The sequence below is a fragment of the Chaetodon trifascialis genome, chromosome 8, assembly GCF_039877785.1.
Source record: "Chaetodon trifascialis isolate fChaTrf1 chromosome 8, fChaTrf1.hap1, whole genome shotgun sequence".
NCBI lineage: Eukaryota > Metazoa > Chordata > Actinopteri > Chaetodontiformes > Chaetodontidae > Chaetodon > Chaetodon trifascialis.
Window position 1 is genome coordinate 24,839,898 of NC_092063.1, and position 21,913 is coordinate 24,861,810.

Here is a 21,913-nt window from a genome sequence, read left to right on the forward strand (position 1 = left end):
GGGTAAGTGAGCATGTATGCACGTCTGTGTATCATGGATCACAGAGTATTTGGCCAAATAAGAAGGCACCACACACTCACACTAATGCTCTTAATCCACCTGCCTCCTCTGTGTCTCCCAACCAAGGTGTGTGTTCTCATGGAGGTGCATTACTACTGCCGGAGGGCCAGGTGGGATGCTCACAGGGTATTATGTTTAAAATATTCCCCCCAGCACAGAGATCGAGTAGCTTTCAGAAGATTTGAGAGGGACTGGCAGGAGAGGAGGAGGAAAGTTGGAGAGAGGAATGAGGCGAGAGGTTAACTTAGAACACGAAGACAGGATGGAGGTGAAGCAGTGAAGTGAGGAAAAAATGGATTGATCTAGGAAGAGAAAAGTAGATGTTTTGCTGAAGCAGAGAAGAGGAAATGTAGAAAATATGTATGAGAAGAACAAGAAAAAGCAGTGATGATACAGTAAATATGTGATTATCAGCCATGCCCAGGCCTCAGAAGGAGTGATGGGAGGGAGGACAGTGTGATTGATGTGTTACAGGAGGTAGAGAAGGTGATGAAATTTGTTGGCCCAGCTGAAGTATTTATCTTCCCATCCCATCAACTCCTGCTGTGTGTTTTTGACTTCAGAGCTGCCAATTGCTTTTCCTCTATAGTGGGGAGTGTGAGTGGAAGTCCGCTCCCTGCTGCTGCCTCCGGAGGATGACTGACCACCGCATGTGTGTGTTTGATTTTAGACTGTGGGTGTGAGTGCCTGACTCTGTGTGTCCGTTTGTATACATGTATTTTAGTGTGTGTGTACCACAGGGAGGCTGGTTGTTCTGTCGCACCCCGCCCTGCTGACTACTTTAAATAAGCACCGCTGCGTGTGTTTGGACTGCATGTAAGGAGCGAGGGCAGCTCGGCCTCGGTGTGCAGGAAGTGAATTAAACGACTCGTGGGAATGGACACAAGTGCATTTCCTGATTTATTTATTTTTTTGTATTAATTAGACACAAACCTTCATAGAAAGACTCACCGGAATACTCTTGAGGTAATCCAGGAGCTAAAGCTGTTCCTGAACCACTGTTTTGCAGACCCTAATGACAGGATATCCTTGACCACACCTCCTTCATAATGATATTCCTTTTTTTTTCATCACCAGCTGTCTGTTATCCCACTTCCCCTCCCTGACTCTCTCTCTAGAATACATTATTTTATCATCTCAGAAAAATCAGTTTGAAAGGAAAAGGCTGATGTTATCTGGAGTAACTGAGACAGGATTTTACTCCAAGGGAAAGTTATCACTGGGATATGAGGCACACACTCGAAATACAGCATTCATATTACAAAGTAATAAAGTAAAGTGATTGGTTGGCCTATGCAGCACCTTGTTGGGTGATGCTGCATTGAGTTAGAAGAAAAACTGAGCCAGATTCAGCCTTTTCGTCAGGCACCCTGGGTTTTCTCCCTAGAAAGGAGACACACTGTGGTCTCATTCACACGAATGAGGAAAAATCAAAATGAACAGGGCTGTGTTTCTCAGAGCACGGCCTTGTGCTTGTATGTCTGATTTTACTTGAATGCAGCTAGGAACGTAGACAAGGTTAAACCCACCTAAACATTCAAACAATCATGTTTCTCCTCACCTTTCTCAACCTGCTGTAAAATTTTTGAAGGTAATTTAAAGGGATGCAACTACTGGTCAGTGATCAGTCTGTTGTTTTGATAAACAAAAAGTAGGAAATGCATGTAATTTAAAGCCCAAGCTAACACCTTCAAATTGCTTTTTTTTTTGCTCAACAAACAGTCTAAAACCCAAAGTTTTTAAGATTTACTCTCTCTGAGGACCAAAATCAGCTGCAGGTCCTCACAGAAGCTGGGACAAGGGATTCTTTTGTATTTTTGCTTGAATAATGACTTAAACTAATCTAGACTAATATTTTCTTTGTGATGATCTGTCTGATGATCACTGGTGATACCTTACCCACTACATCTGCAGGGTTAAAAATGAATCATTTCATTGTTTCCATTTCCTGCATTACGATTGCCACTGTCATAGGTAGTGGAAATGGCACTTTAAAAGGAAGACAAGTTAATGAGAAAGTGTCTGGAAGATCACGTGACTACGAGGAAAAAGCTCTTGCTTCCTGCTCTCCCAACTCTCTTCCTGCTTCTTGACAGAGGGGGTGGAGTCTTCTCAGCAGTGGGAGGAGAAGGAGGGAAGCATATGAGCCTGAAGGAGCAGAGAGAGGCTCAGGTTAGTGTTCATTTGGCTCACGCACACACAGGAACGCAAGGAAAGCAGCCTCGGACTCCTACCTGCTTCTTTCACAACAACTCCTCTCTTGAGTTTTGAAGTTGCACTTTTCTAGTTTTCCTGTATTCCACAGACCCAGTTCAAGATCTTGCTGCCTGACTCGTATACATCATGTGAGTAAACTTTATCTCCTGTCTTGTTTGAGGACATCAGCATGCCTGCAGTGTGTAGACATGGGGTTGTGTCTGTGTACGCAAGGGGCTACCCCCTGAGGGGGGAGCAAACATACTTGAGAGTGATAATTGCAACTGATAATTGTCAGTATGTCTTCAGTGAATTAAGCTTTTTTTTTTAAATTTCTGTTCATGTAAATGCATTCAATCATTTGTTGTGAATGCTATCTTAAACATAGGACATTTACCAGAGATCAGCAGCACCTCTTTATTGAGATGTAAAACCTTCCAGAGCACTGAAATGTCTGTCATAGTAAAGGCAGCGTTTGTTTCTGTGTTCCTGCCATGCTTCCTTGTCCTTGAGATGGAATGCCAAATCTAAAAATACTGGTCTTGATTATAACATTTGGCAGCTCTGCTCCAGGACTATATTCATTCTCTCAGCCCCCTCAGCTGTAGCAGGGTGAGGGTGCAGACAGGTAACAAGTATGATGTTGACATTTACGTTTTTTGTTTTTTTTCCAAGCAGAAAGGGAAAGTGTTTGAGAGCATTATTGCATCAGAGGTGCCTCAGTTCATCACACAGTAGATAAGGGTGAAAGATCTGGAGAAGTTGGATCAACTCTCTCGTTTCTCTCCAAGGTGTGTTTGATTTCTGCTATTAAGCCTGTATGTGTGTGGGAGAGGCGAAATGTTGAGGGCAGCTGTCGGCGAACACAGAGTCACTTTTTCATGACTGCTCTTTAGACTTTCAGCACCTCTCTGTCAGTGCAGAGAAACTGGGATTACAAAGGGTTAATGGTTGGAGAATGAGTCCAGTGTGTGAGTGTGTTTGTACATGTGAGTGCAACCACCAGTCTGTGTGTGCGTGTGTGTGTGTGTGTGTGTGTGTGTGTGTGTGTGTGTGTGTGTGTGTGTGTGTGTGTGTGTGTGTGTGTGTGTGTGTGTGTGTGTGTGTGTGTGTGTGTGTGTGTGTGTGTGTGTGTGTGTGTGTGTGTGTGTGTAACACTCCCTGTATCTAAGCCAACAGTTAGGGCGAGCCATTGAGGCGACTCCACAGTGACCACTCTCCCTCCCACCAGTGTGTGTGTGTGTGTGTGTGTGTGTGTGTGTGTGTGTGTGTGTGTGTGTGTGTGTGTGTGTGTGTGTGTGTGTGTGTGTGTGTGTGTGTGTGTGTGTGTGTGTGTGTGTGTGTGTGTGTGTGTGTGTGTGGTGGCTCCATAGCTGACTGAGGACATCACTATGTGATTGCATCCACGCCTGCGTGTCTCTGGAATGTTTTCATCACGGTGTGGGGGGGGTGGGGGGGATTTCTCTCCTTTGCTTCGTTGCCCTGTGGCTATATAGTTGCAGCATAAAGGTGTGTTTGTGTGTGTGGCTCTTCAGGTGTTCTCTATCTTTTAGTTCATACTTAATTACATTAGTATGTGTGCACATACAGTATGTCCCCCAGGTGTGTTTAGTTTGTTTATTAGGATCCCCATTAGCTACAGCATTGCAGCTTTGTTCATGGGGTCCACAAAAAGCTTCACATACAGACAAAGCAACCATAATAACTTACATCACATTACAAAATACACAGGACAAAGTCTAGAACACACACTCAGACAAGACAAGCTCCTAATAAGACAATAATCAAAATACATGAAGTCTGTAACTTCATTAATGGAGAGTATCCACCACTGATGGGTAAGATTCATTTAAATACTGTATTTACTTTAGAATTTGTTGGTTCATAACTAGCATTACTGTATTCCAAGTAATTTATAGTAATTTCTGTTCTTAATCTCACTCCAGTATGTAATTCCTTTTAACATTGTTCTGTGTTATACAGAAGCAATAAAAATTTAGTCAGTACATTTCTTTTATTACAACACTATGACCAAGTTAGATACAGTCTGCTACCCAACCTGGTGATTCCCATAGTCATAATTATAAGATAAAGAATACCAATGTATGCACCTAAGTCTGAATATGTTCATACATGCATACCTTCAATCATCGTCAAGTAATGAAAAAAGAAATAATGTCTGCCATAATAATGATTTTGAGTATTTGACCGTATAAATGTAACCCGTCTTTACGTTCTGTCTTCAATAACATTAAATAATTGGGATCAATAAAGAAGCAGTCATTTGGAAAACATGGAAACCAACTTCTCACAACTTTCAGAACTCATTTCAAATCAGAATACAGCCCACTTCACCCCCCACTATCCCCGGACTACAGATGCAGACAGACCCTCCACTGCTTCCATGTATTGTGGTGCTGCAGGCCTGTCCACATGTGGATTACTGGGACTTTAACTTCCATACATTAGTTTCTACATCTGTTCCAGATTGAAAAGATGCTGTTCTAAAAAAAATTCAATGGAATCGTGCTGTTTGCTTGTGTGATATGTCTCAGAGGTAAATTCCATTCATGAGTAGCTCAGTACATGGCATTCATGTGACTGAGCTGGTCTTTCTTTTGGTGATCTAAAATTTCCTCTGAGCATGTCTGTTTGGTGGAGCAATCATCTCTATCTAACCTGAATGATGAACCCGATACAAATAGATATTTCTTATGAATACAAGTAATGAACATGACTAATCTGTTTTTAACATAAACCAGGTTTATACAATAATGCATTGCAACAACAATCATTCTGTATTCACAACGGAGTGCAGTTTACTTTGTCTTATAACATTTGTGCTGTCTTTATCCTATCCAGTGTAGCACAGAGTCACTAAGCTTGTCTGCTTGATGTAAGAGGCGTCGCTTGGGTTTATTTTCGTTGGCTAACTGTTGTATTGAGTCTCTGGTATTTTTGCTTTTTGGGCTCCCACAGAGGATTTTTTTTTCTTTTCTTTTTTTTTCCCGTTGAGATCAGGATTCATTCATTGGCAGTTGAACCGTGGGTTTTGTATGGAACACTGGTGGAGGTCTGAAGCATTTTCTAGTTACGCTATCATTATGGATTTTCCATGTTATTTAGGACTCTGTGTGCACTGATAATGAAAATAGGCTGATTAGGCCTAAAACACAGTGTTCTGGCTTTTGGACAAATGTGGCTGAGGACCTCTGCTACCTCGTGTTGTGAATAAGCTGCAACATGTTATGAAGTGTAACATTTTCTATTTTGAAAGGAATTTTCTGTCGATGAATGAACTGTCAGTGACATTGAATGTACAGTGTAGCTGGAGATCATTCACAGCGATCCTGTCCCCTGATGAATGTGATTTTACTGTGGCTTATTTCCCTATCATTGATATAGTTGTCATTGCGATGTTAACTGCTGCAGTGAGTGTCGTGTGTCGTTGCTGTCGAGTTCACACATTAATGTTATGCTGGAGAATTAGAGTGAGTCTGAGCCTCGTCTGCCTCGGTTTCATGCTGGTCCAATCACAAGAGACAGACATTTTGTTATCACCAATCATTCCAGACCTCTGACCTTAAATAGAAATCAGATGACCTTTTGAGAAGTTTGAGAACCCCTGTACTGTTGGGCAAATGAAAGACAAAACAGCTTCGAAAAACAGAAACTTTGTGCGTGCGTGCGTGCGTGCGTGCGTGCGTGCGTGCGTGCGTGTGTGAAATCCAGCTGAGTGAAGTGTAAAGTGTGGCACCTTTTTGGATTGTGTTTTTCTTGTTTATGTTGTGATGCATATTGAATTTTTTTTTTTTTATATAGCTTATATGGGCAAATGTTATAGAATGTTTGTCTTCGCTGCAGGGTTCAGTTTTCCTGAGGGAAGACTTAGCCACCTGCTCTCCACTGATTACCTACTCAGTCATAACTCTCCTCTCTGCTGCGTGCGCTCGTGCACACACGCACAAAACACACACACATACACATATGCAGAGAAAGGATGGATGCTGACATTCATGGATGCACAACTACACATGTACACATGAGACAGGATTTCATTTGCCCCCTCCTCATCCCTCCCTTGGGTGTAATTGTGCATGGATGTGTGTGTGTTTCCTGGGGCCACAGACGCAGACAGTGATGGGCAGAGGTGGAGGAGTGGGTGGAGGGAGTGGGGGAAGGCCATACAAAGATGAAGTGAGATGCTGTAATAACTGTCTGCTTATGGTTCAGTGGCTGTTTTTGCAGTTCACTAGACCCTTGTGCATATAAGAGTTGCATAACCCTGTGGTCCCGACACTTCAGTCATGCATGTCAGACGAGCTCTCCACCCAGCCAAGGGCTGTTTTCAGTAGGAAATGAGCAGCGTGTCCAGAGCTGAGAGCTGGACAGCACTGTGCGGTGAAGCCAGGACACATTAAAGGTTGAATCCTCTGAGGTCTGGTGCTCTCCTCTCTGTCTTCATTGGCTGTCTTTGGACCTCCCTAAATGAACCCTGAAGGGGAGTGGCTGATAACCTTTTGAACTCTTCCTTTAAGCTTTTTATTGATTTAAAACCGAATCTGTTGTGTCCCAGTTGGGGGACAAAATGGGGTTTGTGTTATGTGCTCAAAACATGATTGTGGCTGGATACATTATGCTCTAGGTTGTCTGTCTGCACGTCCCATTCTCATGAACACGATACTTTGAGAATGCCTTCAAGGAAGTTCTTCAAATTTGGCACAAACGTTCACTTGGACTCAAGGATGAACTGATTACATTTTGGTGCTCTGAGGTCAAAGGTCACTGACCTCCACTGGTGGAGGCATACATCTGCGAGGCAGTATTTCCCCTTTGATTAATTAGCAAATGTTAACATGCTTGATTGCTAAATTAAGGTGGTGAATGTGTTAAAAACTCTAGTTAGCATGTTGATGTTAGGCTACATGGTGGCGCAGCAGGTAGTGTGCGTGCCTCACAGCAAGAAGGTCGCCGGTTCAATTCCCGGGTCGGGCCTTTCTGTGTGAAGTTTGCATGTTCTTCCCGTGCATTCGTGGGTTCTCCCTGGGTACTCCGGCTTCCTCCCACAGACCAAAAACATGCTCATTAGGTTGGTGACTCTAAATTGCCCCTAGGTGTGAGTGTGAGTGTGAATGTTTGTGTGCATGTGCCCAGCGATTGGCTGGCGACCGGTCCAGGGTGTACCCCGCCTCCTGCCCGTTGACAGCCGAGAGAGGCTCCGGCCCCCCCACGACCCCGAAAGGGAATCCATAGAAAATGGATGGATGTTGATGTTAGCATTTAGCTACATCCTCATGGGCCACTAGCATGGCTGTTGACTCTCATACGTTTTACACCAAAATTTAGCTCATATGTGCAGGTTTACCAGTAAGAGTTTGCTTCTTTGAGGCTGATGCCACAAACACACACAGGAAACAGTAGAGAGTGGCATGAAGGCCAGTGAGAATATTATATTATGGTTATAATGTCACTTTTTATATATTTTATGAGATGATGATGAGATAGAAACAGAGCGTAATGACTTGACTGTTCTGTCTGATGCAAGGAAATATTTCTGTGCCAACGTCCAGAACTTCAGTGCACATCACCATCGTGCCTGAAAAGGGATAAAATTTAGCGTGTCCACCTGAGCGTCATGTTTCCATGACGACTGATCAGAGCTGGAGCCCATAATACCTGTGACTGAATGTGGATTGTAGCTTTTCCTGGTGAACACTAAAGACAGATGGGTGTGATACTATGTATAAATGCATACATCTTTTGTTTGTATAAGCAGGTTTCTCTAATCCATTAATTACAGTTTTTTAATCAGAGACATCTGTTGGTGTCCGACTGGTTGAAATCTCTCCAACGTGAAGATATTCCGGCTTTAAACGACGTTTCCCCCTCTGCTTCTCTGATGTACGCCCTTCCTCTCACTCCTCTTGATATTTTCACATCTAAATTGGTGAATTAAGGGTTTATTTTGACCGAAGTTGGTGGTGATTGCTGGTACAGTGGAAAGATGAACCAAAAAGATTTTGGTGGGTTTTATTTTGTTCCAGTTGCGTGTGTGTGTTTTACGATGATAAAATTACTGTGTCTGTGAATGGACTCTGGTGGCTTTGGCCGATATAATGACTGTCTCTAGTTAAACAAAACAGATCTTGCTCTTTAAAAAGAAGTCATCTCTGTAGGGATCATTTCCTTAATAATGTCAGACACAACCTGATCCTGTCAGTGGCACACAAACTTTTTGTGGATGTACATTGACAGTACACAAACACACTGAGGGTATACACTGCAGCCTGTCTCGTGTCTGTCAGCTGCAGCACTCTTGCTCAAAACTGGATCAGTTTCAAAAATTGTTGTCTCCATAACATGAAAAAATAGGTCCATAAACACAGATAATATTTGACTGGAATTTGTCCCATTTGCGTAGGACATGACTGGCACCAAATTTTGAAAACTGGTGTATAGATGAAAACACCAGTAAGTGGACCTTGAGTTGGGAATCTCTTGATTAACTGATATTTCCTCAGTCAAGAATGAACTTTTATGCTCATCTTTTCTATTGTTTATTAATATTTCTGTCTATTAAAGGCAGAACTAATGAAAAGATATAAACTCTTAATATGTAAAATTATGTCTTTTCGGAATGATTATGTAACTGTGTGTCTGCTTGTGTGGTCACAGCTGTTATCTGGGCCATGTTTCTCCGATCGAGCAGGTAAAGACAACAGCCTGACAGAAGTGGAGAGGCTTTAGTGAAGCTTTTTTTTTGTTTTTTGTTGCTTAAGCACTGGTGAGGTTGGACAGTCAGTGCTTGGCTCGCTGTGTGATTCCTCTACAGCAGTTACACTGGCTTCATGGCAAACAGACAAGTCTGTGTGCCCAGAAATAGATGGTCACCGTAAACAGGGACGACCTGCTGGTCACACACACACACACACACACACACACACACACACACACACACACACACACACACACACACACACACACACACACACACACACACACACACACACAGTCAGTAGCAAAGACTCCAGCTGACTGCGTTTGTTTGTTTGGCTGTCTTTCTCACACGTTTCCTGCTGTGAATGCGTCATCACTTCCTGCTTGTCCTTCGAGTGAGTAACGAACCTGAGAAATCACTGCTGACTAACTACCCCTCCTCTCTCTCTCTCTCTCTCTCTCTCTCTCTCTCTCTCTCTCTCTCTCTCTCTCTCTCTCTCTCTCTCTCTCACTCATATGCTCAGAAACTGAAGGATTTAAATATGATTTACTAGTATCTAGTTGAACATTGCCACTGAGCAAGATGCTGAATCCCTTCCAGGGCAGGGACAGCTCAACTGGGCCTTGGGGATAGAATTCATTGAACTCATAAAATCTTGTTCCAGTAACTTCCTCCATGTATTTAGTTTCGTGAAAGATGTGTTCTTCAGTGTCTACGTTTCAGATTGGACAGGAGGAGCTTTCTGATGACATCTCTCTGTCTGTGAAGTCTGTTGTTTTCTGTACAGTCTGGGGTCAATGTCCACTGGGACCAAGGCCACTGTGATAGGAAAAGCTAGCTGGTGTCACAGAACGCACACACACACACACACACACACACACACACACACACACACACACACACCCCTTGTTCCTGTCCCTCATGTTTGGACCCTCAGAGCCTTTTTCTGTTTTGTTTTGTTTTTTTTTTGTTTTTTTTTGTTTCTTTTTGTCATAATTCAGAATATTTTCTTGGAAGTAAAGTATAAAAGCTCAGAGCTCATTTACACTTTACTACCAAACCCATTCCCTCACGTGTTGCTGTTTGCTATGTGTTCAGTCACTCAGTAACTCAAGGCTAGAAAATATTGGCAAGGCAAATGGCTTCCAGTCGTGGGCTCTCCCTGTAATTAGTCTTCAGCGGGCTGGTTGGTAGGTGGCCATCGTCAGCTGTGGTAAAAAGTTAGTCATCTCTTCCTTTCAGCTGGAGCTTCCCCTGTCACCCTGTGCAAGTTTCTGGTCAGAGATCAGGATAATACCGAGCACACTTCTATCTTCCCTTGTAATCTGTTTGTCTCTTGCTAACGTATTTCTCCTCACTTGCTCACACACCATGAAATGCAATCTCTTTCTCACATACACAGCAGACATAAGACATATCATTACCAGCTAATATGGCGGTTGGAAAGGCGAATGTAAGTGCAGTCAGATTCACAGCAACACAGTGGTTAGCATAGTTTTATGATAATCGAACCAAGAAAGTTTCCATCGCAGAAAAGAAATATCATTCCGTGGTCTGTCGCTGTGGTCGGTGCCTGTGGTGCGCTTGTCGCTTTTGGAGACATCAGCTGTTTGTGTAACTGCAGAACAGAACATGAATGGAAACCAAAAGACGGAAAGTTAGAAAAACAAGACGGATAGGAGATGTTTTGTTTCCCTAGAAAGTTGTTTTTCATTCACACACACACACACACACACACACACACACACACACACACACACACACACACACACACACACACACACACACACACACACACATGATGTTGCTTGATCAATTCGCACCTTGTTTGGCGGCAGGCAGAGAGATTATGTTGCTGTTTGCACAGACATTAGTCCTGTAGTGACGTATTTTAGCTGCCTGGTCCTGCCCATTGAGGAGATGGATGACAATGGCTGCTGTTTTTAGGAATGAGGGACTATCCGTGTGGACAATATTTGCATGTAGGTGGTTCTTCTCATCGCTGAGCTTTAAAGACGGAAGGTAACTGCGTAGCATTTGCATACTTCCAAATCTGATCTCCATGCAGCTTAAATGACTATAGCAGCCTTTATTTGACCCTCTTCAGTCCTCTGTTCCCGGTTTTTGCAGCTTTGCATTGACAATAATTATTGCTGGTGGTTCAAACTCTCTCTGATTCTCCATCCCCATCAGTGTCCACAGCTAAACTATCAGGTCCAGTAAGAAAACAAAGAGACTGGATCATGGATTACAGTTATCAGCCGAAATGTAGTGACAGGATACTGTGTGTGTGTGTGTGTGTGTGTGTGTGTGTGTGTGTGTGTGTGTGTGTGTGTGTGTGTGTGTGTGTGTGTGTGTGTGTGTGTGTGTGTGTGTGTGTGTGTGTGTGTGTGTGTGTGTGTGTGTGTGTGTGTGTGTGTGTGTGTGTGTGTGTGTGTGTGTGTGTGTGTGTGTGTGTGTGTGTGTGTGTGTATAAACACACAGCTCTTGCATAGTTGTTAAACCATCCCATGATATATATATATATCCCATGGTTCCTTCAACAATGGCTTCCACTTTGTGTTTACATGATTTGTCCACCATAAGAATCCTGTTTTAAGTGTGTGATAGAGGCAGAGATGGAGCCTTCAACTTCCGTGACATGACCGGTTTAGTACAAGTACACTTTTAGATAATTATTACACTATTACACTGAAGCTGAAGAAGTGAAAAGGTACTGAGGGCTTTTCTCTCAGTTTCCTAAGTTCCTCTTTGTAGGGGATTTTCTACAAAAGTGTTTGAGTATTTTGGAACAAGAAAGATTAAAAACATGTAATAACAAATTGACATATGCTGCTTAAAAATTAAGCTTTTAAGAGGGGCTTTCATGGTTTATTTTAATGGATATGTTTAGCCTGTATTCAAATACTGTCTCAGCTATATATTGTATTTGTAAAGAATCAGTGGTTGGCTCCAGTTTTTACCGTCGTCTGTGTGTTTACTGCACTGTTGCACAAACATGTTCTCTCGCAGGTTGCTGACAGACACAGCACATACATTGATTTTACACATGAAACTCTGTTCACAGGTGTTGGTGTCGTCATCTTGTGGGTTTCTGCCTCCCTGTAACTGAAACTAACTGAACAGTCCCTCTGTTCTTTGTCTATGAGATGTAAAATTTTCTTCTCACTTAGATCATTCTCTTTATTTTCCATTCAGTGTTTCCATCATGGTATTTTTGCTCCATCCCCTAAATGTTCTCCTTAGAGGTTTGCCTAAAGGATTTCGGTTGCTTAATGTTTGTGAATCATTATTTTCTGTGATGCAAATGTGTTTGTAATTTAAGAAAGACTATTTTAAACTCTTCTTTGATTTGTCACATGGTTGAGATGAAAGCAAATCAGGCGACTGTGTGTGCACATATCTTCGCAGTTCATGAAAGCGCGTGTGTGTGTGTGTGTGTGTGTGTGTGTGTGTGTGTGTGTGTGTGTGTGTGTGTGTGTGTGTGTGTGTGTGTGTGTGTGTGTGTGTGTGTGTGTGTGTGTGTGTGTGTGTGTGTGTGTGTGTGTGTGTGTGTGTGTGTGTGTGTGTGTGTGTGTGTGTGTCTCCAAGTCTAAGCTGTCATGGTTGTTTTTTCTCTTTCTCCCCGCTTCTGGTCGGCTGTTCAGTGATGAGAGCGAGGGGGAGATGTTGGGGAAACAGGGTCACATGTTGAGGGAGACAGGCAGGAAGACGGCTATAAAAAGACTAATTAAAAATGTGTGGATAGATAGTATGTTGGAGGTGAGGAGGAGGAGGAGGAGGAGGAGGAGGAGGTGGGAGCTCGGTAACTGGTTGTGATGTAACCCAGAGTGTAATGTTGTAACTGATAAGAAACAGAGAGGGTTGTTTTTTGGGGGGGAAATTAGAGCTTTGAAAAAGAGGAGAAAATAGATGAACTTTGTGTGTGTCAGCAGTGCTTTGAAATAATTGAAGTAATTGGGCGCTAAGGTGGAGAAACAGAGCAGGGGAAAACTTTCACTGCCTGTCTTTGTTTCTTTGTTTCTAAACTTGTGCTGCTCGTGTTGGGCTCTTTTTTTTTTAGACACTAGACATGAAGCCCAACGCTCCACCAGCACCAGCCAGATGGTTAAAATACAAATTAAAGACGCACATTTGGACTTGCAATAAGATAATCCTCTATTGTTTACTGTTGTTGTTCACACACTTTGTCTCTTCTTCTGCGGTGATGAAGACAAAGAGCTAAAGCAGAAGAAAGGTTTTGTGAGCTTTCACTATTTTCACAATGTTTTCATAGGATCCCGCTGAGCTTGATGCAAGTCAATGTAAAAATTGCAGCTGTTTTTTCGTTGTCCTCCCCTCTCTTCTCTCCCCCCTTTCTCCCTTTCAAAGAATTTTCATTTGAATGAAAACCCTGCCTCAGTGTTTTGTTGTGCTCGGAGGGGGGGAGGGGTCCAATTGGTCAAAATCCTTTTTGAGTAGGACCAATGCGAGCGCGCCTCCCGCCTCCAACCCCGCCCCCTGTGCCCCACTGAGGCTCCCGGCCTGACGTGTGATTGGCCGGCTGGGAGGAGCCAGACGCGGTATTAAAGCCTGTCCCGTCTGCTCTACTTCAGTGTTGAAGCAAGTCTCTGTCTGTCAGCTGGAGAAGTGCGTGTGTGTGTGTGTGTGAGTGTGTGTGTGTATCAGTGTGTGTGGATGCTTTTGTTAATGAGAGGCGAACAGAAAACGGAGTGCTCTGCCACTATCTGACTTGGACTTTCATCTCTTTTAACCCCCTCCAGGACTGTGGGGATCTCCTGCTGACTTGCCGGTCAGCTTTTTGTGTGAGATCACAGCTGGACAGGCTTGACAGACGAACTGGACAGGGATTCTGAAGGGGGATCATAAAGGCTGTTGTGTTTCCCGGGATCATTGCCAGCTGATCTACCAGACCTGCGTTTTGGATAAAGAGGCTCTGATCGGCTGCACTGTGGCTGACCCGTGACCCCGATCTGCAGCCTAACCCCTTTTGGGTCAGCACTGAGCTAATAGAGGTGGTCTGGCTGGGCCTGATGTGGAATTTGACCCCGACTGACCCTGTCCCTCAAGTAGCCTTTCACTGAGCCTGGACTGGGAAAAAGGAAGGATAAAAGAGCAAGAGGGGCGACGGAGAAGACGGGAGGAAGAAAAGGGGAGAAGAGAGAGCAGCAGCACAGCGACCGGTAAGGAAGTTAAAGGGGGCTCTGGGAGCGAGGGAGGGAGGAGGGGGAGGAGAGTGGGAAGAAAAGAGAGTACAAAAGAGCTATTTTCTTAAGCTTAGAGAGGACATGTGGGAGCTCTAAAAGGATGTTCGTTGACCATTAAAGCCCCTCTCCTACCCACCTCTCCTTCTGTCAGTTCCTCTGTTTGTCTCATCTCATGTCTCCTGTCCACTCTTTGTTACATTCCACACAAATACAGAAGATAATCATTTTCTTGTTCTTTCCACTAATTTTATCCTATTATATTTCAAAAAGCTTTGGACTGATAGAAAATCTTTCCTTCTGTCTGTCAGCTCTTCCAGGATGCCGGTGGAGACCCTGCGGCCATCAGACAGCCGTCTGGCTGGGGTTCCCTTCACCTCTGCCATGCCCTTCAGGATACTTAACAAGGGTCCGGACTACTTCCGTCGTCAGGCTGAACCCGGAGCCCGTAAACTGAGCGCTGTAGAACGCCTGGAGGCCGACAAGGCCAAATACGTTAAGAGCCAGCAGGTGGCCCTCACCCGTCAGGCTCCAATCAAACCACCAATCATTCGCAAGCCCCTTGTTCCTCCAGGGATGATGCTCCAGTGTCAGATCAGCACTCCTCCAGCCCGCAAAGGGCCCCGCTGCCCAGTCGATGAGGAGAATGGAGGAGGGAGAGAGGGACGTGGAAGGAGAAGAGGACCTGCTCTTAACTTAGATATTCTGAATAATCTTATTAATGATGTATGTGATGGACCAATGCCATGCTCCCAGTCCTCCTCCTCCACCTCCCCCTCCTCATCTTCTCCTTCATCAGGAGCTAAAAGCATCGGCAGTAGCCTGTCTGTGGAACAGGAGAGGAGCAACCGACTCCTCAACAACATCAAACCATTGAATCACAGCATTATCAACTCGTCCTCCACCTCCTCCTGCACTTCCTCTCCACTGAACAACAACCTCCGGACCCCTGCAGCAGAACCCACTCGCCGTCCCCCACCTATTCCAGCACGAGCACCCCGCATTGGTGTTCCAGTGCCCTATAGCTCCCCGAACTTGGTGACAGTGCGCAGGGTGGACGTGCGGCCTCAGGCTGACATGAGGAAGCCTCAGAGGGCCCAGCTGCAGCCCCAGCTCAGGCCCAGACAGACTGCCCAAGGCCAAGTCGCACACCCCCAGGTCCCACCTCCTCCACCTCCTCAGAACCAACCCCACGTGCAGCTCAACAACCCCTCCAAAACCCTACCACCCCCTCCAGCCTACCTGCCACCCAGTCCCATGTTGGTCCGCGCAGGTATGATCCCACCAGCTTCCCCTGCTTTCACCCGTATATCAAACGCCAGTTCTAAGGGGTCTGCCCGAAAACACCCATCCTTACATCGCTCCAAGTCGGACCTGAGTGACCGTTACTCCCGCGCAACAGCGGACATGGAGCGCTTCTTCAACTACTGCGGGCTGGACCCAGAGGAGGTGGAGGGCATGGGTGGAGTGGAGTGTTTCACGAGAGCCAACTCGGACATTGTGTCTGTCTCCAAGCTCCGCAGCGTCAGCACGCCCAGCTCGGAGGCTGACCGGGTGAGGGAGGATGGAGGAGACGAGGATAACGAAGATGGACCAGCCGCAGCCAATGAACGGGTCCCCTACGGCATCTCTGTCATCGAGAGGAACGCTCGAGTCATAAAGTGGTTATACGGCATCCGTCAGGCGAGAGACACTAATAATGCTGTCTCTAACGTGTAGACTAACAAGGACTTGAAAGGACTTAAAAGAAAAAACAGGGAAGCAGTACTTTTTGTATGTATACATGTGTGAAGAAAGGAGCCCATCTGTTCATCTTCTGCTGCCTTACATCACATTTAAGGATAATCTAGTAGTTCTTTTTACTGTTTCCTGTGAAGACTCATGCTTGATTTGGAAATTGCACATCAGTGATTTTTATCTGGGCTGCAAGTCAGGACTGCCTCCCTGCACCAGTAAACGGATGATATATTTCCCTGTTCCTTGATCTTGTATAACAATATTGGTATATGAAAGCAATAATAGACTGCTATAAATGATGATGGTGAGGATGAAGGCAGAGGATGTTTGCGACTGTGGTTCCTCACATAAAGGTACTGTGTGTATGTGCGTGTGTTTGTGTGTGTGTGTGCGTGTGTGCGTGTGTGTGTACCAGATGTTGTATGCAGCACAGAACCAGAACTTGGAACTGGGCTGCAAACTGCTGGAGACTGATGCTACAGGGTGCAGTGACTGAGCAGGCCAGGAAGAGAACCACGTTGATACTGTGAATCTTCACAAAAAAGCTTCCATAAAAACACTTGTATTTTCAAAAAAAAAAAAACCTTTTGGCTGTAAGACTGTTATTATACAAAGTTCTGTCAGCATGCAAGTGAAACGTCTGTATACATTTATTTTAGGGTTTGACCTCTCAACAAAGCACACACATTACTGTCACATAGATAATCACTTCACGGCACAGATGTACATTCAGGTCATTTGCAGTAAATACGGTAGCAGCTGCAGTCAGTGCTGTCTGTGTATCTATCTGGCTGTAACATTGTCTAGTTGTGTGTTTGCATCTGAAACACGGCCTCATGTCTTGGATTATGCTGCACTGGTGCAGTGAGAGAAATCTGTTTACTATGTATGTCTTGGCACGGATGAGAGAGCAAGTCATATGATAAGGGATGATCTCATAAGTGGATGGTTGAAGTAAGTGTAGCATGAAAAAGTTATTTTGCCTCAAGAGAGATGGAGAGAAAATCAAAGGCTGGGTAAAAGGAAGGGAGTATACTCATGGCGAGTGTACTGTGGTTCTGAAAGTGTCTCAGGAAGATGTACTTGGCATACTAACAAAAATGGACCAATATTTATTTGGAAAATGTAACTTGTAATGTATTTTTTAATATTGGACAACTTTGTGTACAGAATTCAACTTTTGCTTTTAAGTGCAATCTGATCAATATCTACTACAGTTACAGTAAATGTAGGATCACATGCAAATACAGACACCAGTCACATGCTGTGTGAAAGTTGTACAAAGGGGACTGCTACGTGTAACGAGCCCTGCCCCTGTGGGGAGCACTAAACTTAGTGATACTGTTGTGTATTTATTTGACTTCCTGTTTGTGGTAGTGGGAGCAGAAGAGGAGGTCCGTCTTCCCTGTACAGGTTCTCCACCCTCTGCATCTACTTCCTTTAACTTTTCAGGGTTTTCAGTAGAGCACCAGCCAGGCTTTTTCTTCATTCCTGCACCTGTCACAAGCAGGTGAAGAGCAGCGTATAGCGGCAGTCAGATCAGAGGGCTGGAGAACATGACAGCAGTGACGGTGAAGTGTGCTGTTGAATCCGGCACTGGATGCCCAAAGAGTCTTCAAGTGAGAGATCCAAAATGCTTTACCATGGTGTACTCTAAACAATTAATAAAAAAAATTGTTAAACTACGTTGTTCAGTTTTTCTTATTTTCTGGTCCTTCGAAGTGACGGTAAATGAAGCGACAGACCCACCTGGTTCCAGCATATGGCTGAGAACAGCCACTCCTCTGATTTCTTCAGGGTTTTGGGAGTTTATGAAGTGCTGCTGCCAAGTCCTCAGTTTCTAATCTGAAATCTGGTGCGAGTCCAGTGCAGCCCAGGCAGGTGTTTCGCCCTTCAAATCTCATTTCAGCATCAATAATTGACACACAGCGCTTTCACTGAGCTCCCCTGGATGTTTCTTGTTTACTTTGATTGTGTCGTGAGGCTCAACTGCTACATTATTTAGATTGCAAAATGTGGACACGCACACAAAATCTCACTTGACTCTCAGACTTGCAGTCTCTCATCTAGTTGCTCACATGAAATTGCAAGTTGTGTTATGACAGCGTGCCCACTGAATGCAGTCTGGAAGCGTATTGCGATGATCAGGTTTTTACCTCTAGTAGAGTTTGTAGCTCACAGATACAGATTTATGGTTTTATCTTGACAGAGGAGATTATGCTGCAGGAGTAGCTTGAGGTTTTTTTTTTTGCCATCATTTAGAGTTTTATGTTCATTTCATTGTAACTGCTTTGAATCCATGCTGATTATATCTGCCTCCATATACCAAAGAACAAGACACTGACTTTTCAAAGACACTTCTCTAACATAAAGCACTGAGCCTTCGATGTTCAGAGGGTTTTTAGTGGTATAAGAGCTACTCCTGCTTCCCAAAAGTTACATGTAACAGTCAAAATCAAAGCAGCAGAGGCAGAGATGTCCTGCCTTTCAGTCCCCAGTATTGGTCAGGATCAAGAAATTCTGGATCCTTCGTTTTTATAACACAACTTGATAGCATCTTACGTTGCTAAACACCCACATCTTTCCAACTCCAGGTAAAAATAACCAGGATGAGATCATCAGTATTACATTATACAGCTGCTGTCAGAGGCTGAGGCCTCTCATGATGTCTAAGTCAAGTCTATGTCAAGTCAAACCTCAACTCAAGCGTGCTACAGCACCCTGGGTGTCTGACCATTCTGAGATCAGATTGACCAACACCACCAAGTGTTCCTTCTTGAGCTTGTTTTCCCTGCACAGACGGGCAATTCTGATATTTAGAGCTTTCCATCTGAGTTATGAAATCACAGAGCTTTCAGACAGCTGGACTGTGGCTCGTGCCTCCTACAGGGCTACATCCACTCAGCAGTGGTCTCGCTTGTCAGAGATCACAGTCCCTTCACATCATGACATCATTGCATGTATTATCTGCTCCAGAACATGGCCTTGATTTACTCCTTTCAAAATTTACTAGTTTTTGGTTTTGCGAGTGGCAAGAGCATTGGAAAGCTGTGGTGGAGTGGAGGGTGCTGTTATTGCAAAAGATAAATATTGCTGAATGGAGCCTGTTGCTGGCCATATTACGGCAGCTGCCTGATGTCCCGGGCAACTCTGATTAACACCCAGCAACGCTGAGGGGAGAGAGATGTGAAAAAAAGATAGATCACAGGAGTTTAAAGGCTCTGAAATAGAAGAGGAAGATGTTGGAAGGAGGCAGAAATGGGAAGAAGACAGATATTGTTGAAAATTAGATGGATGCTGTGAGAGGGTAAGTGATTTTATGTGTATACGTAAGTAATGTGTCAGCTTTGATTAGAAGAGCAAATAACCTGTCTTGGAGCAACTGTGCATCTCAGCGGCTTTGATGTCCAATAAGTGAGATCAGCAGATCAGCAGCTCTGCACTCATGACAGGATGAACTGACTCTATTCATTTGCATTGAAATTAAATCATACATATCTCCTGAACAGTCAGAAAATGCCTGTGTAACTGGTGACTGGATTTAGTCCACTGCCCCCCTCTCCCCCATTATTGCTGACAGTGTAGATATAAACAGGAAAACAGAAAGGGAAAGAGAGAGTTCCACTACTGTAATCAAAGCAAGGATGTTGCTGGGGAAAGGTGTGTGTTTCAACCACAAGGCCAGACATCAGACCACACTGGATTTTCTGTAGTGCTGGAATATTGAACTGTAACTTGTCCTACTATAATACATAACAATTACACTTTTTCAAGCATTTCAAATCTCTACTTGTTCACTTCCAAGTGAACTTAAAGACAAAATACAGATATCACAGACTGACTGTAGCTCCCAGGCTTTGTTTTGACCAACTCATACATGATAGACACATTTCACGTCCTTCTTCAAACTGCTTTGTGGAAATTACATAACTAACTAGTCAGTCTGGCGTGACGATTTGCTTGTTTTCATCCTGTAACAGTGTCATCATTACGTAACCAAGAGTGGACACCTCTGACCCGCTCCCCGCGGTGACGTGAAGAGTCCAAAAGGCTAAATGCTTAAGCTTTGGGAAAAGAACACATGTCCTGGGAGGATAAGATGTCTCCGCCCGCTGCGGTCTCCCTGTGGACACATGAGGAAAGCACGCCAAGGACCATCTCTGTGTCATCCTCACACTCTCTCCCTCTGTCTCTGTCTCTCCATACAGAGGCTAACCATACGTCCATATTTACTGAGAGATCAGCTGGCTTTGGCATCCTGTCAGGTCGCACACACACACACACACACACACACACACACACACACACACACACACACACACACACACACACACACACACACACACACACACACACACACACAGAGTTCGTATTTGATTGTGCACACTGTTGCATGTCTGGTTCTTTGTGTATGTGTGTGTGTGTGTGTGTGTGTGTGTGTGTGTGTGTGTGTGTGTGTGTGTGTGTGTGTGTGTGTGTGTGCATGCTTAATGGTTTTTATGGTACTTACATGCAGAGTTTCCAATCTTTTGGGGATGAAAATGTGTGTGTATCTGTTTTCTTTTCATGCATGTCTGAATTTGTGCATGTGTGGATGTTTGGTATGTGTTTTTAGTTCCAGTGTGTTGGGTGTGTGTGTGTGTGTGTGTGTGTGTGTGTGTGTGTGTGTGTGTGAGTGTGACAGGGGTGCTCAGTTAGGATCTGTATATTGCTTGATCCCAATAGTGCCACTAATGTATGTCAAAGCTTGATATAGTCCTTCTGAACAGCCTCAGTGCAGGGAGTGATAAGCTGATTAAGGCGCTGGGGCAGATGGGATCTCTGTTTTTTTGACTATATTTGTGTGTGTGTGTGTGTGTGTGTGTGTGTGTGTGTGTGTGTGTGTGTGTGTGTGTGTGTGTGTGTGTGTGTGTGTGTGTGTCTTTCACTGGGACCTAGCGTATATCCCGTGGGAAAACAAAACTGGGTTGTCTGTGTTAGCTTAACGTGTTTTTGCAGAGCACTGCGTTGCTTCCCTTATCTCTCGACATCCATCTTTCTATCTTCCTCTTTCTGCCTCTATCTGCTCATCTCAATCATTTCAGTCAGTGGGTGCTGCCTGCTGCCTAAACACACAGCAAACTCTGTTTTGTTTATGCTCCTCCATACATTTGGACAAAGTGTAGCTTTCATCTTCCTTCCAGGCCAGATCAAACAGCAAATACCTTCAATCTCATCCCAGGCTTTTAAAATCTGGCTGGTGACAGTGAACATAGTTACAGAGATTAATGTGTAAAAAATGCAAAGAATCTAGCTGTTGCCATTAAAGTGTCATTGGGAAATGCCAAACCTCATCTGAAGCAAGTCTAGCCAACATAAAGATTGATATTGTGTAAAGATGACTCTTTGGTGCTGTGACACTTCTGGGCTGCAGTGGTGATGTGCTGGTCCAAGTGTGTGCAGCAGGAAATGGACAGCTTATTATGTTTGTCTTCAGTCTTTTGGTCAACCCTGCAGTTTGAGGCAGTATTTCATCTGTTTCAAGGCAAACCAAAGCATCTCTGTTGATTTGAGTAATAATGACATGATGTGATTTTTCCATCCCTCATAAGCCAAGCTTTTGTGAACACTTAAGTTGCTGCTCGGTTCAGACTTTAATACAATATATTATAAAAGTGCAATGGAAACCAAAGACTGAAAAATCCTTTGGAACCACCAAACCAAGCTTTTCTCAACTCCGAACAAATGATTTACTGATGATTGACTGTTTTTTTCTATCTGATCCAAACAGCAACGTGTGAATCCATTTTATAACCACTGATCTGATTACATTTCAGGTAATGTGTTCCACCTTTACCCTTGGTGAAGCATAGTGCTAGTTCAGGCAGAGCACAGGCAGACTCACACTTGTAGCTGATTGGCATCAGGTGTTCCATTCATGCTTCACAGTCTCTGGCTCTCTGAGCAGCTGACTAGTCACTCCAAATCATATTCATGGAGGCCAATGTAACATGAGCCT

The 21,913-nt window shown here is 44.2% G+C and overlaps 1 protein-coding gene across 2 annotated transcripts; it reads left to right on the forward strand.

Moving 5' to 3' along the window:
* Positions 1–2,237: 2,237 nt before the first annotated feature.
* On the forward strand, positions 2,238–17,601 carry LOC139335568 (protein FAM110A). 2 transcript variants are annotated; one of them, XM_070969224.1, is made up of 3 exons: positions 2,238–2,405; positions 13,738–14,157; positions 14,490–17,601. In XM_070969224.1, the coding sequence occupies exon 3, from the start codon at positions 14,500–14,502 to the stop codon at positions 15,895–15,897; it is 1,398 nt and encodes a 465-aa protein (XP_070825325.1). In that variant the 5' UTR covers positions 2,238–2,405; positions 13,738–14,157; positions 14,490–14,499; the 3' UTR covers positions 15,898–17,601. The 2 variants fall into 2 exon arrangements, with proteins under 2 accessions (XP_070825325.1, XP_070825324.1); XM_070969223.1 differs by lacking the exon at positions 2,238–2,405 and having other exon boundaries at positions 13,568–14,157.
* The last annotated feature ends 4,312 nt before the right edge of the window (positions 17,602–21,913 follow it).

Excerpts from the sequence above, each read along its gene's own strand:
- LOC139335568 (XM_070969224.1), top strand. The coding sequence starts at position 14,500 with ATGCCGGTGGAGACCCTGCGGCCATCAGACAGCCGTCTGGCTGGGGTT.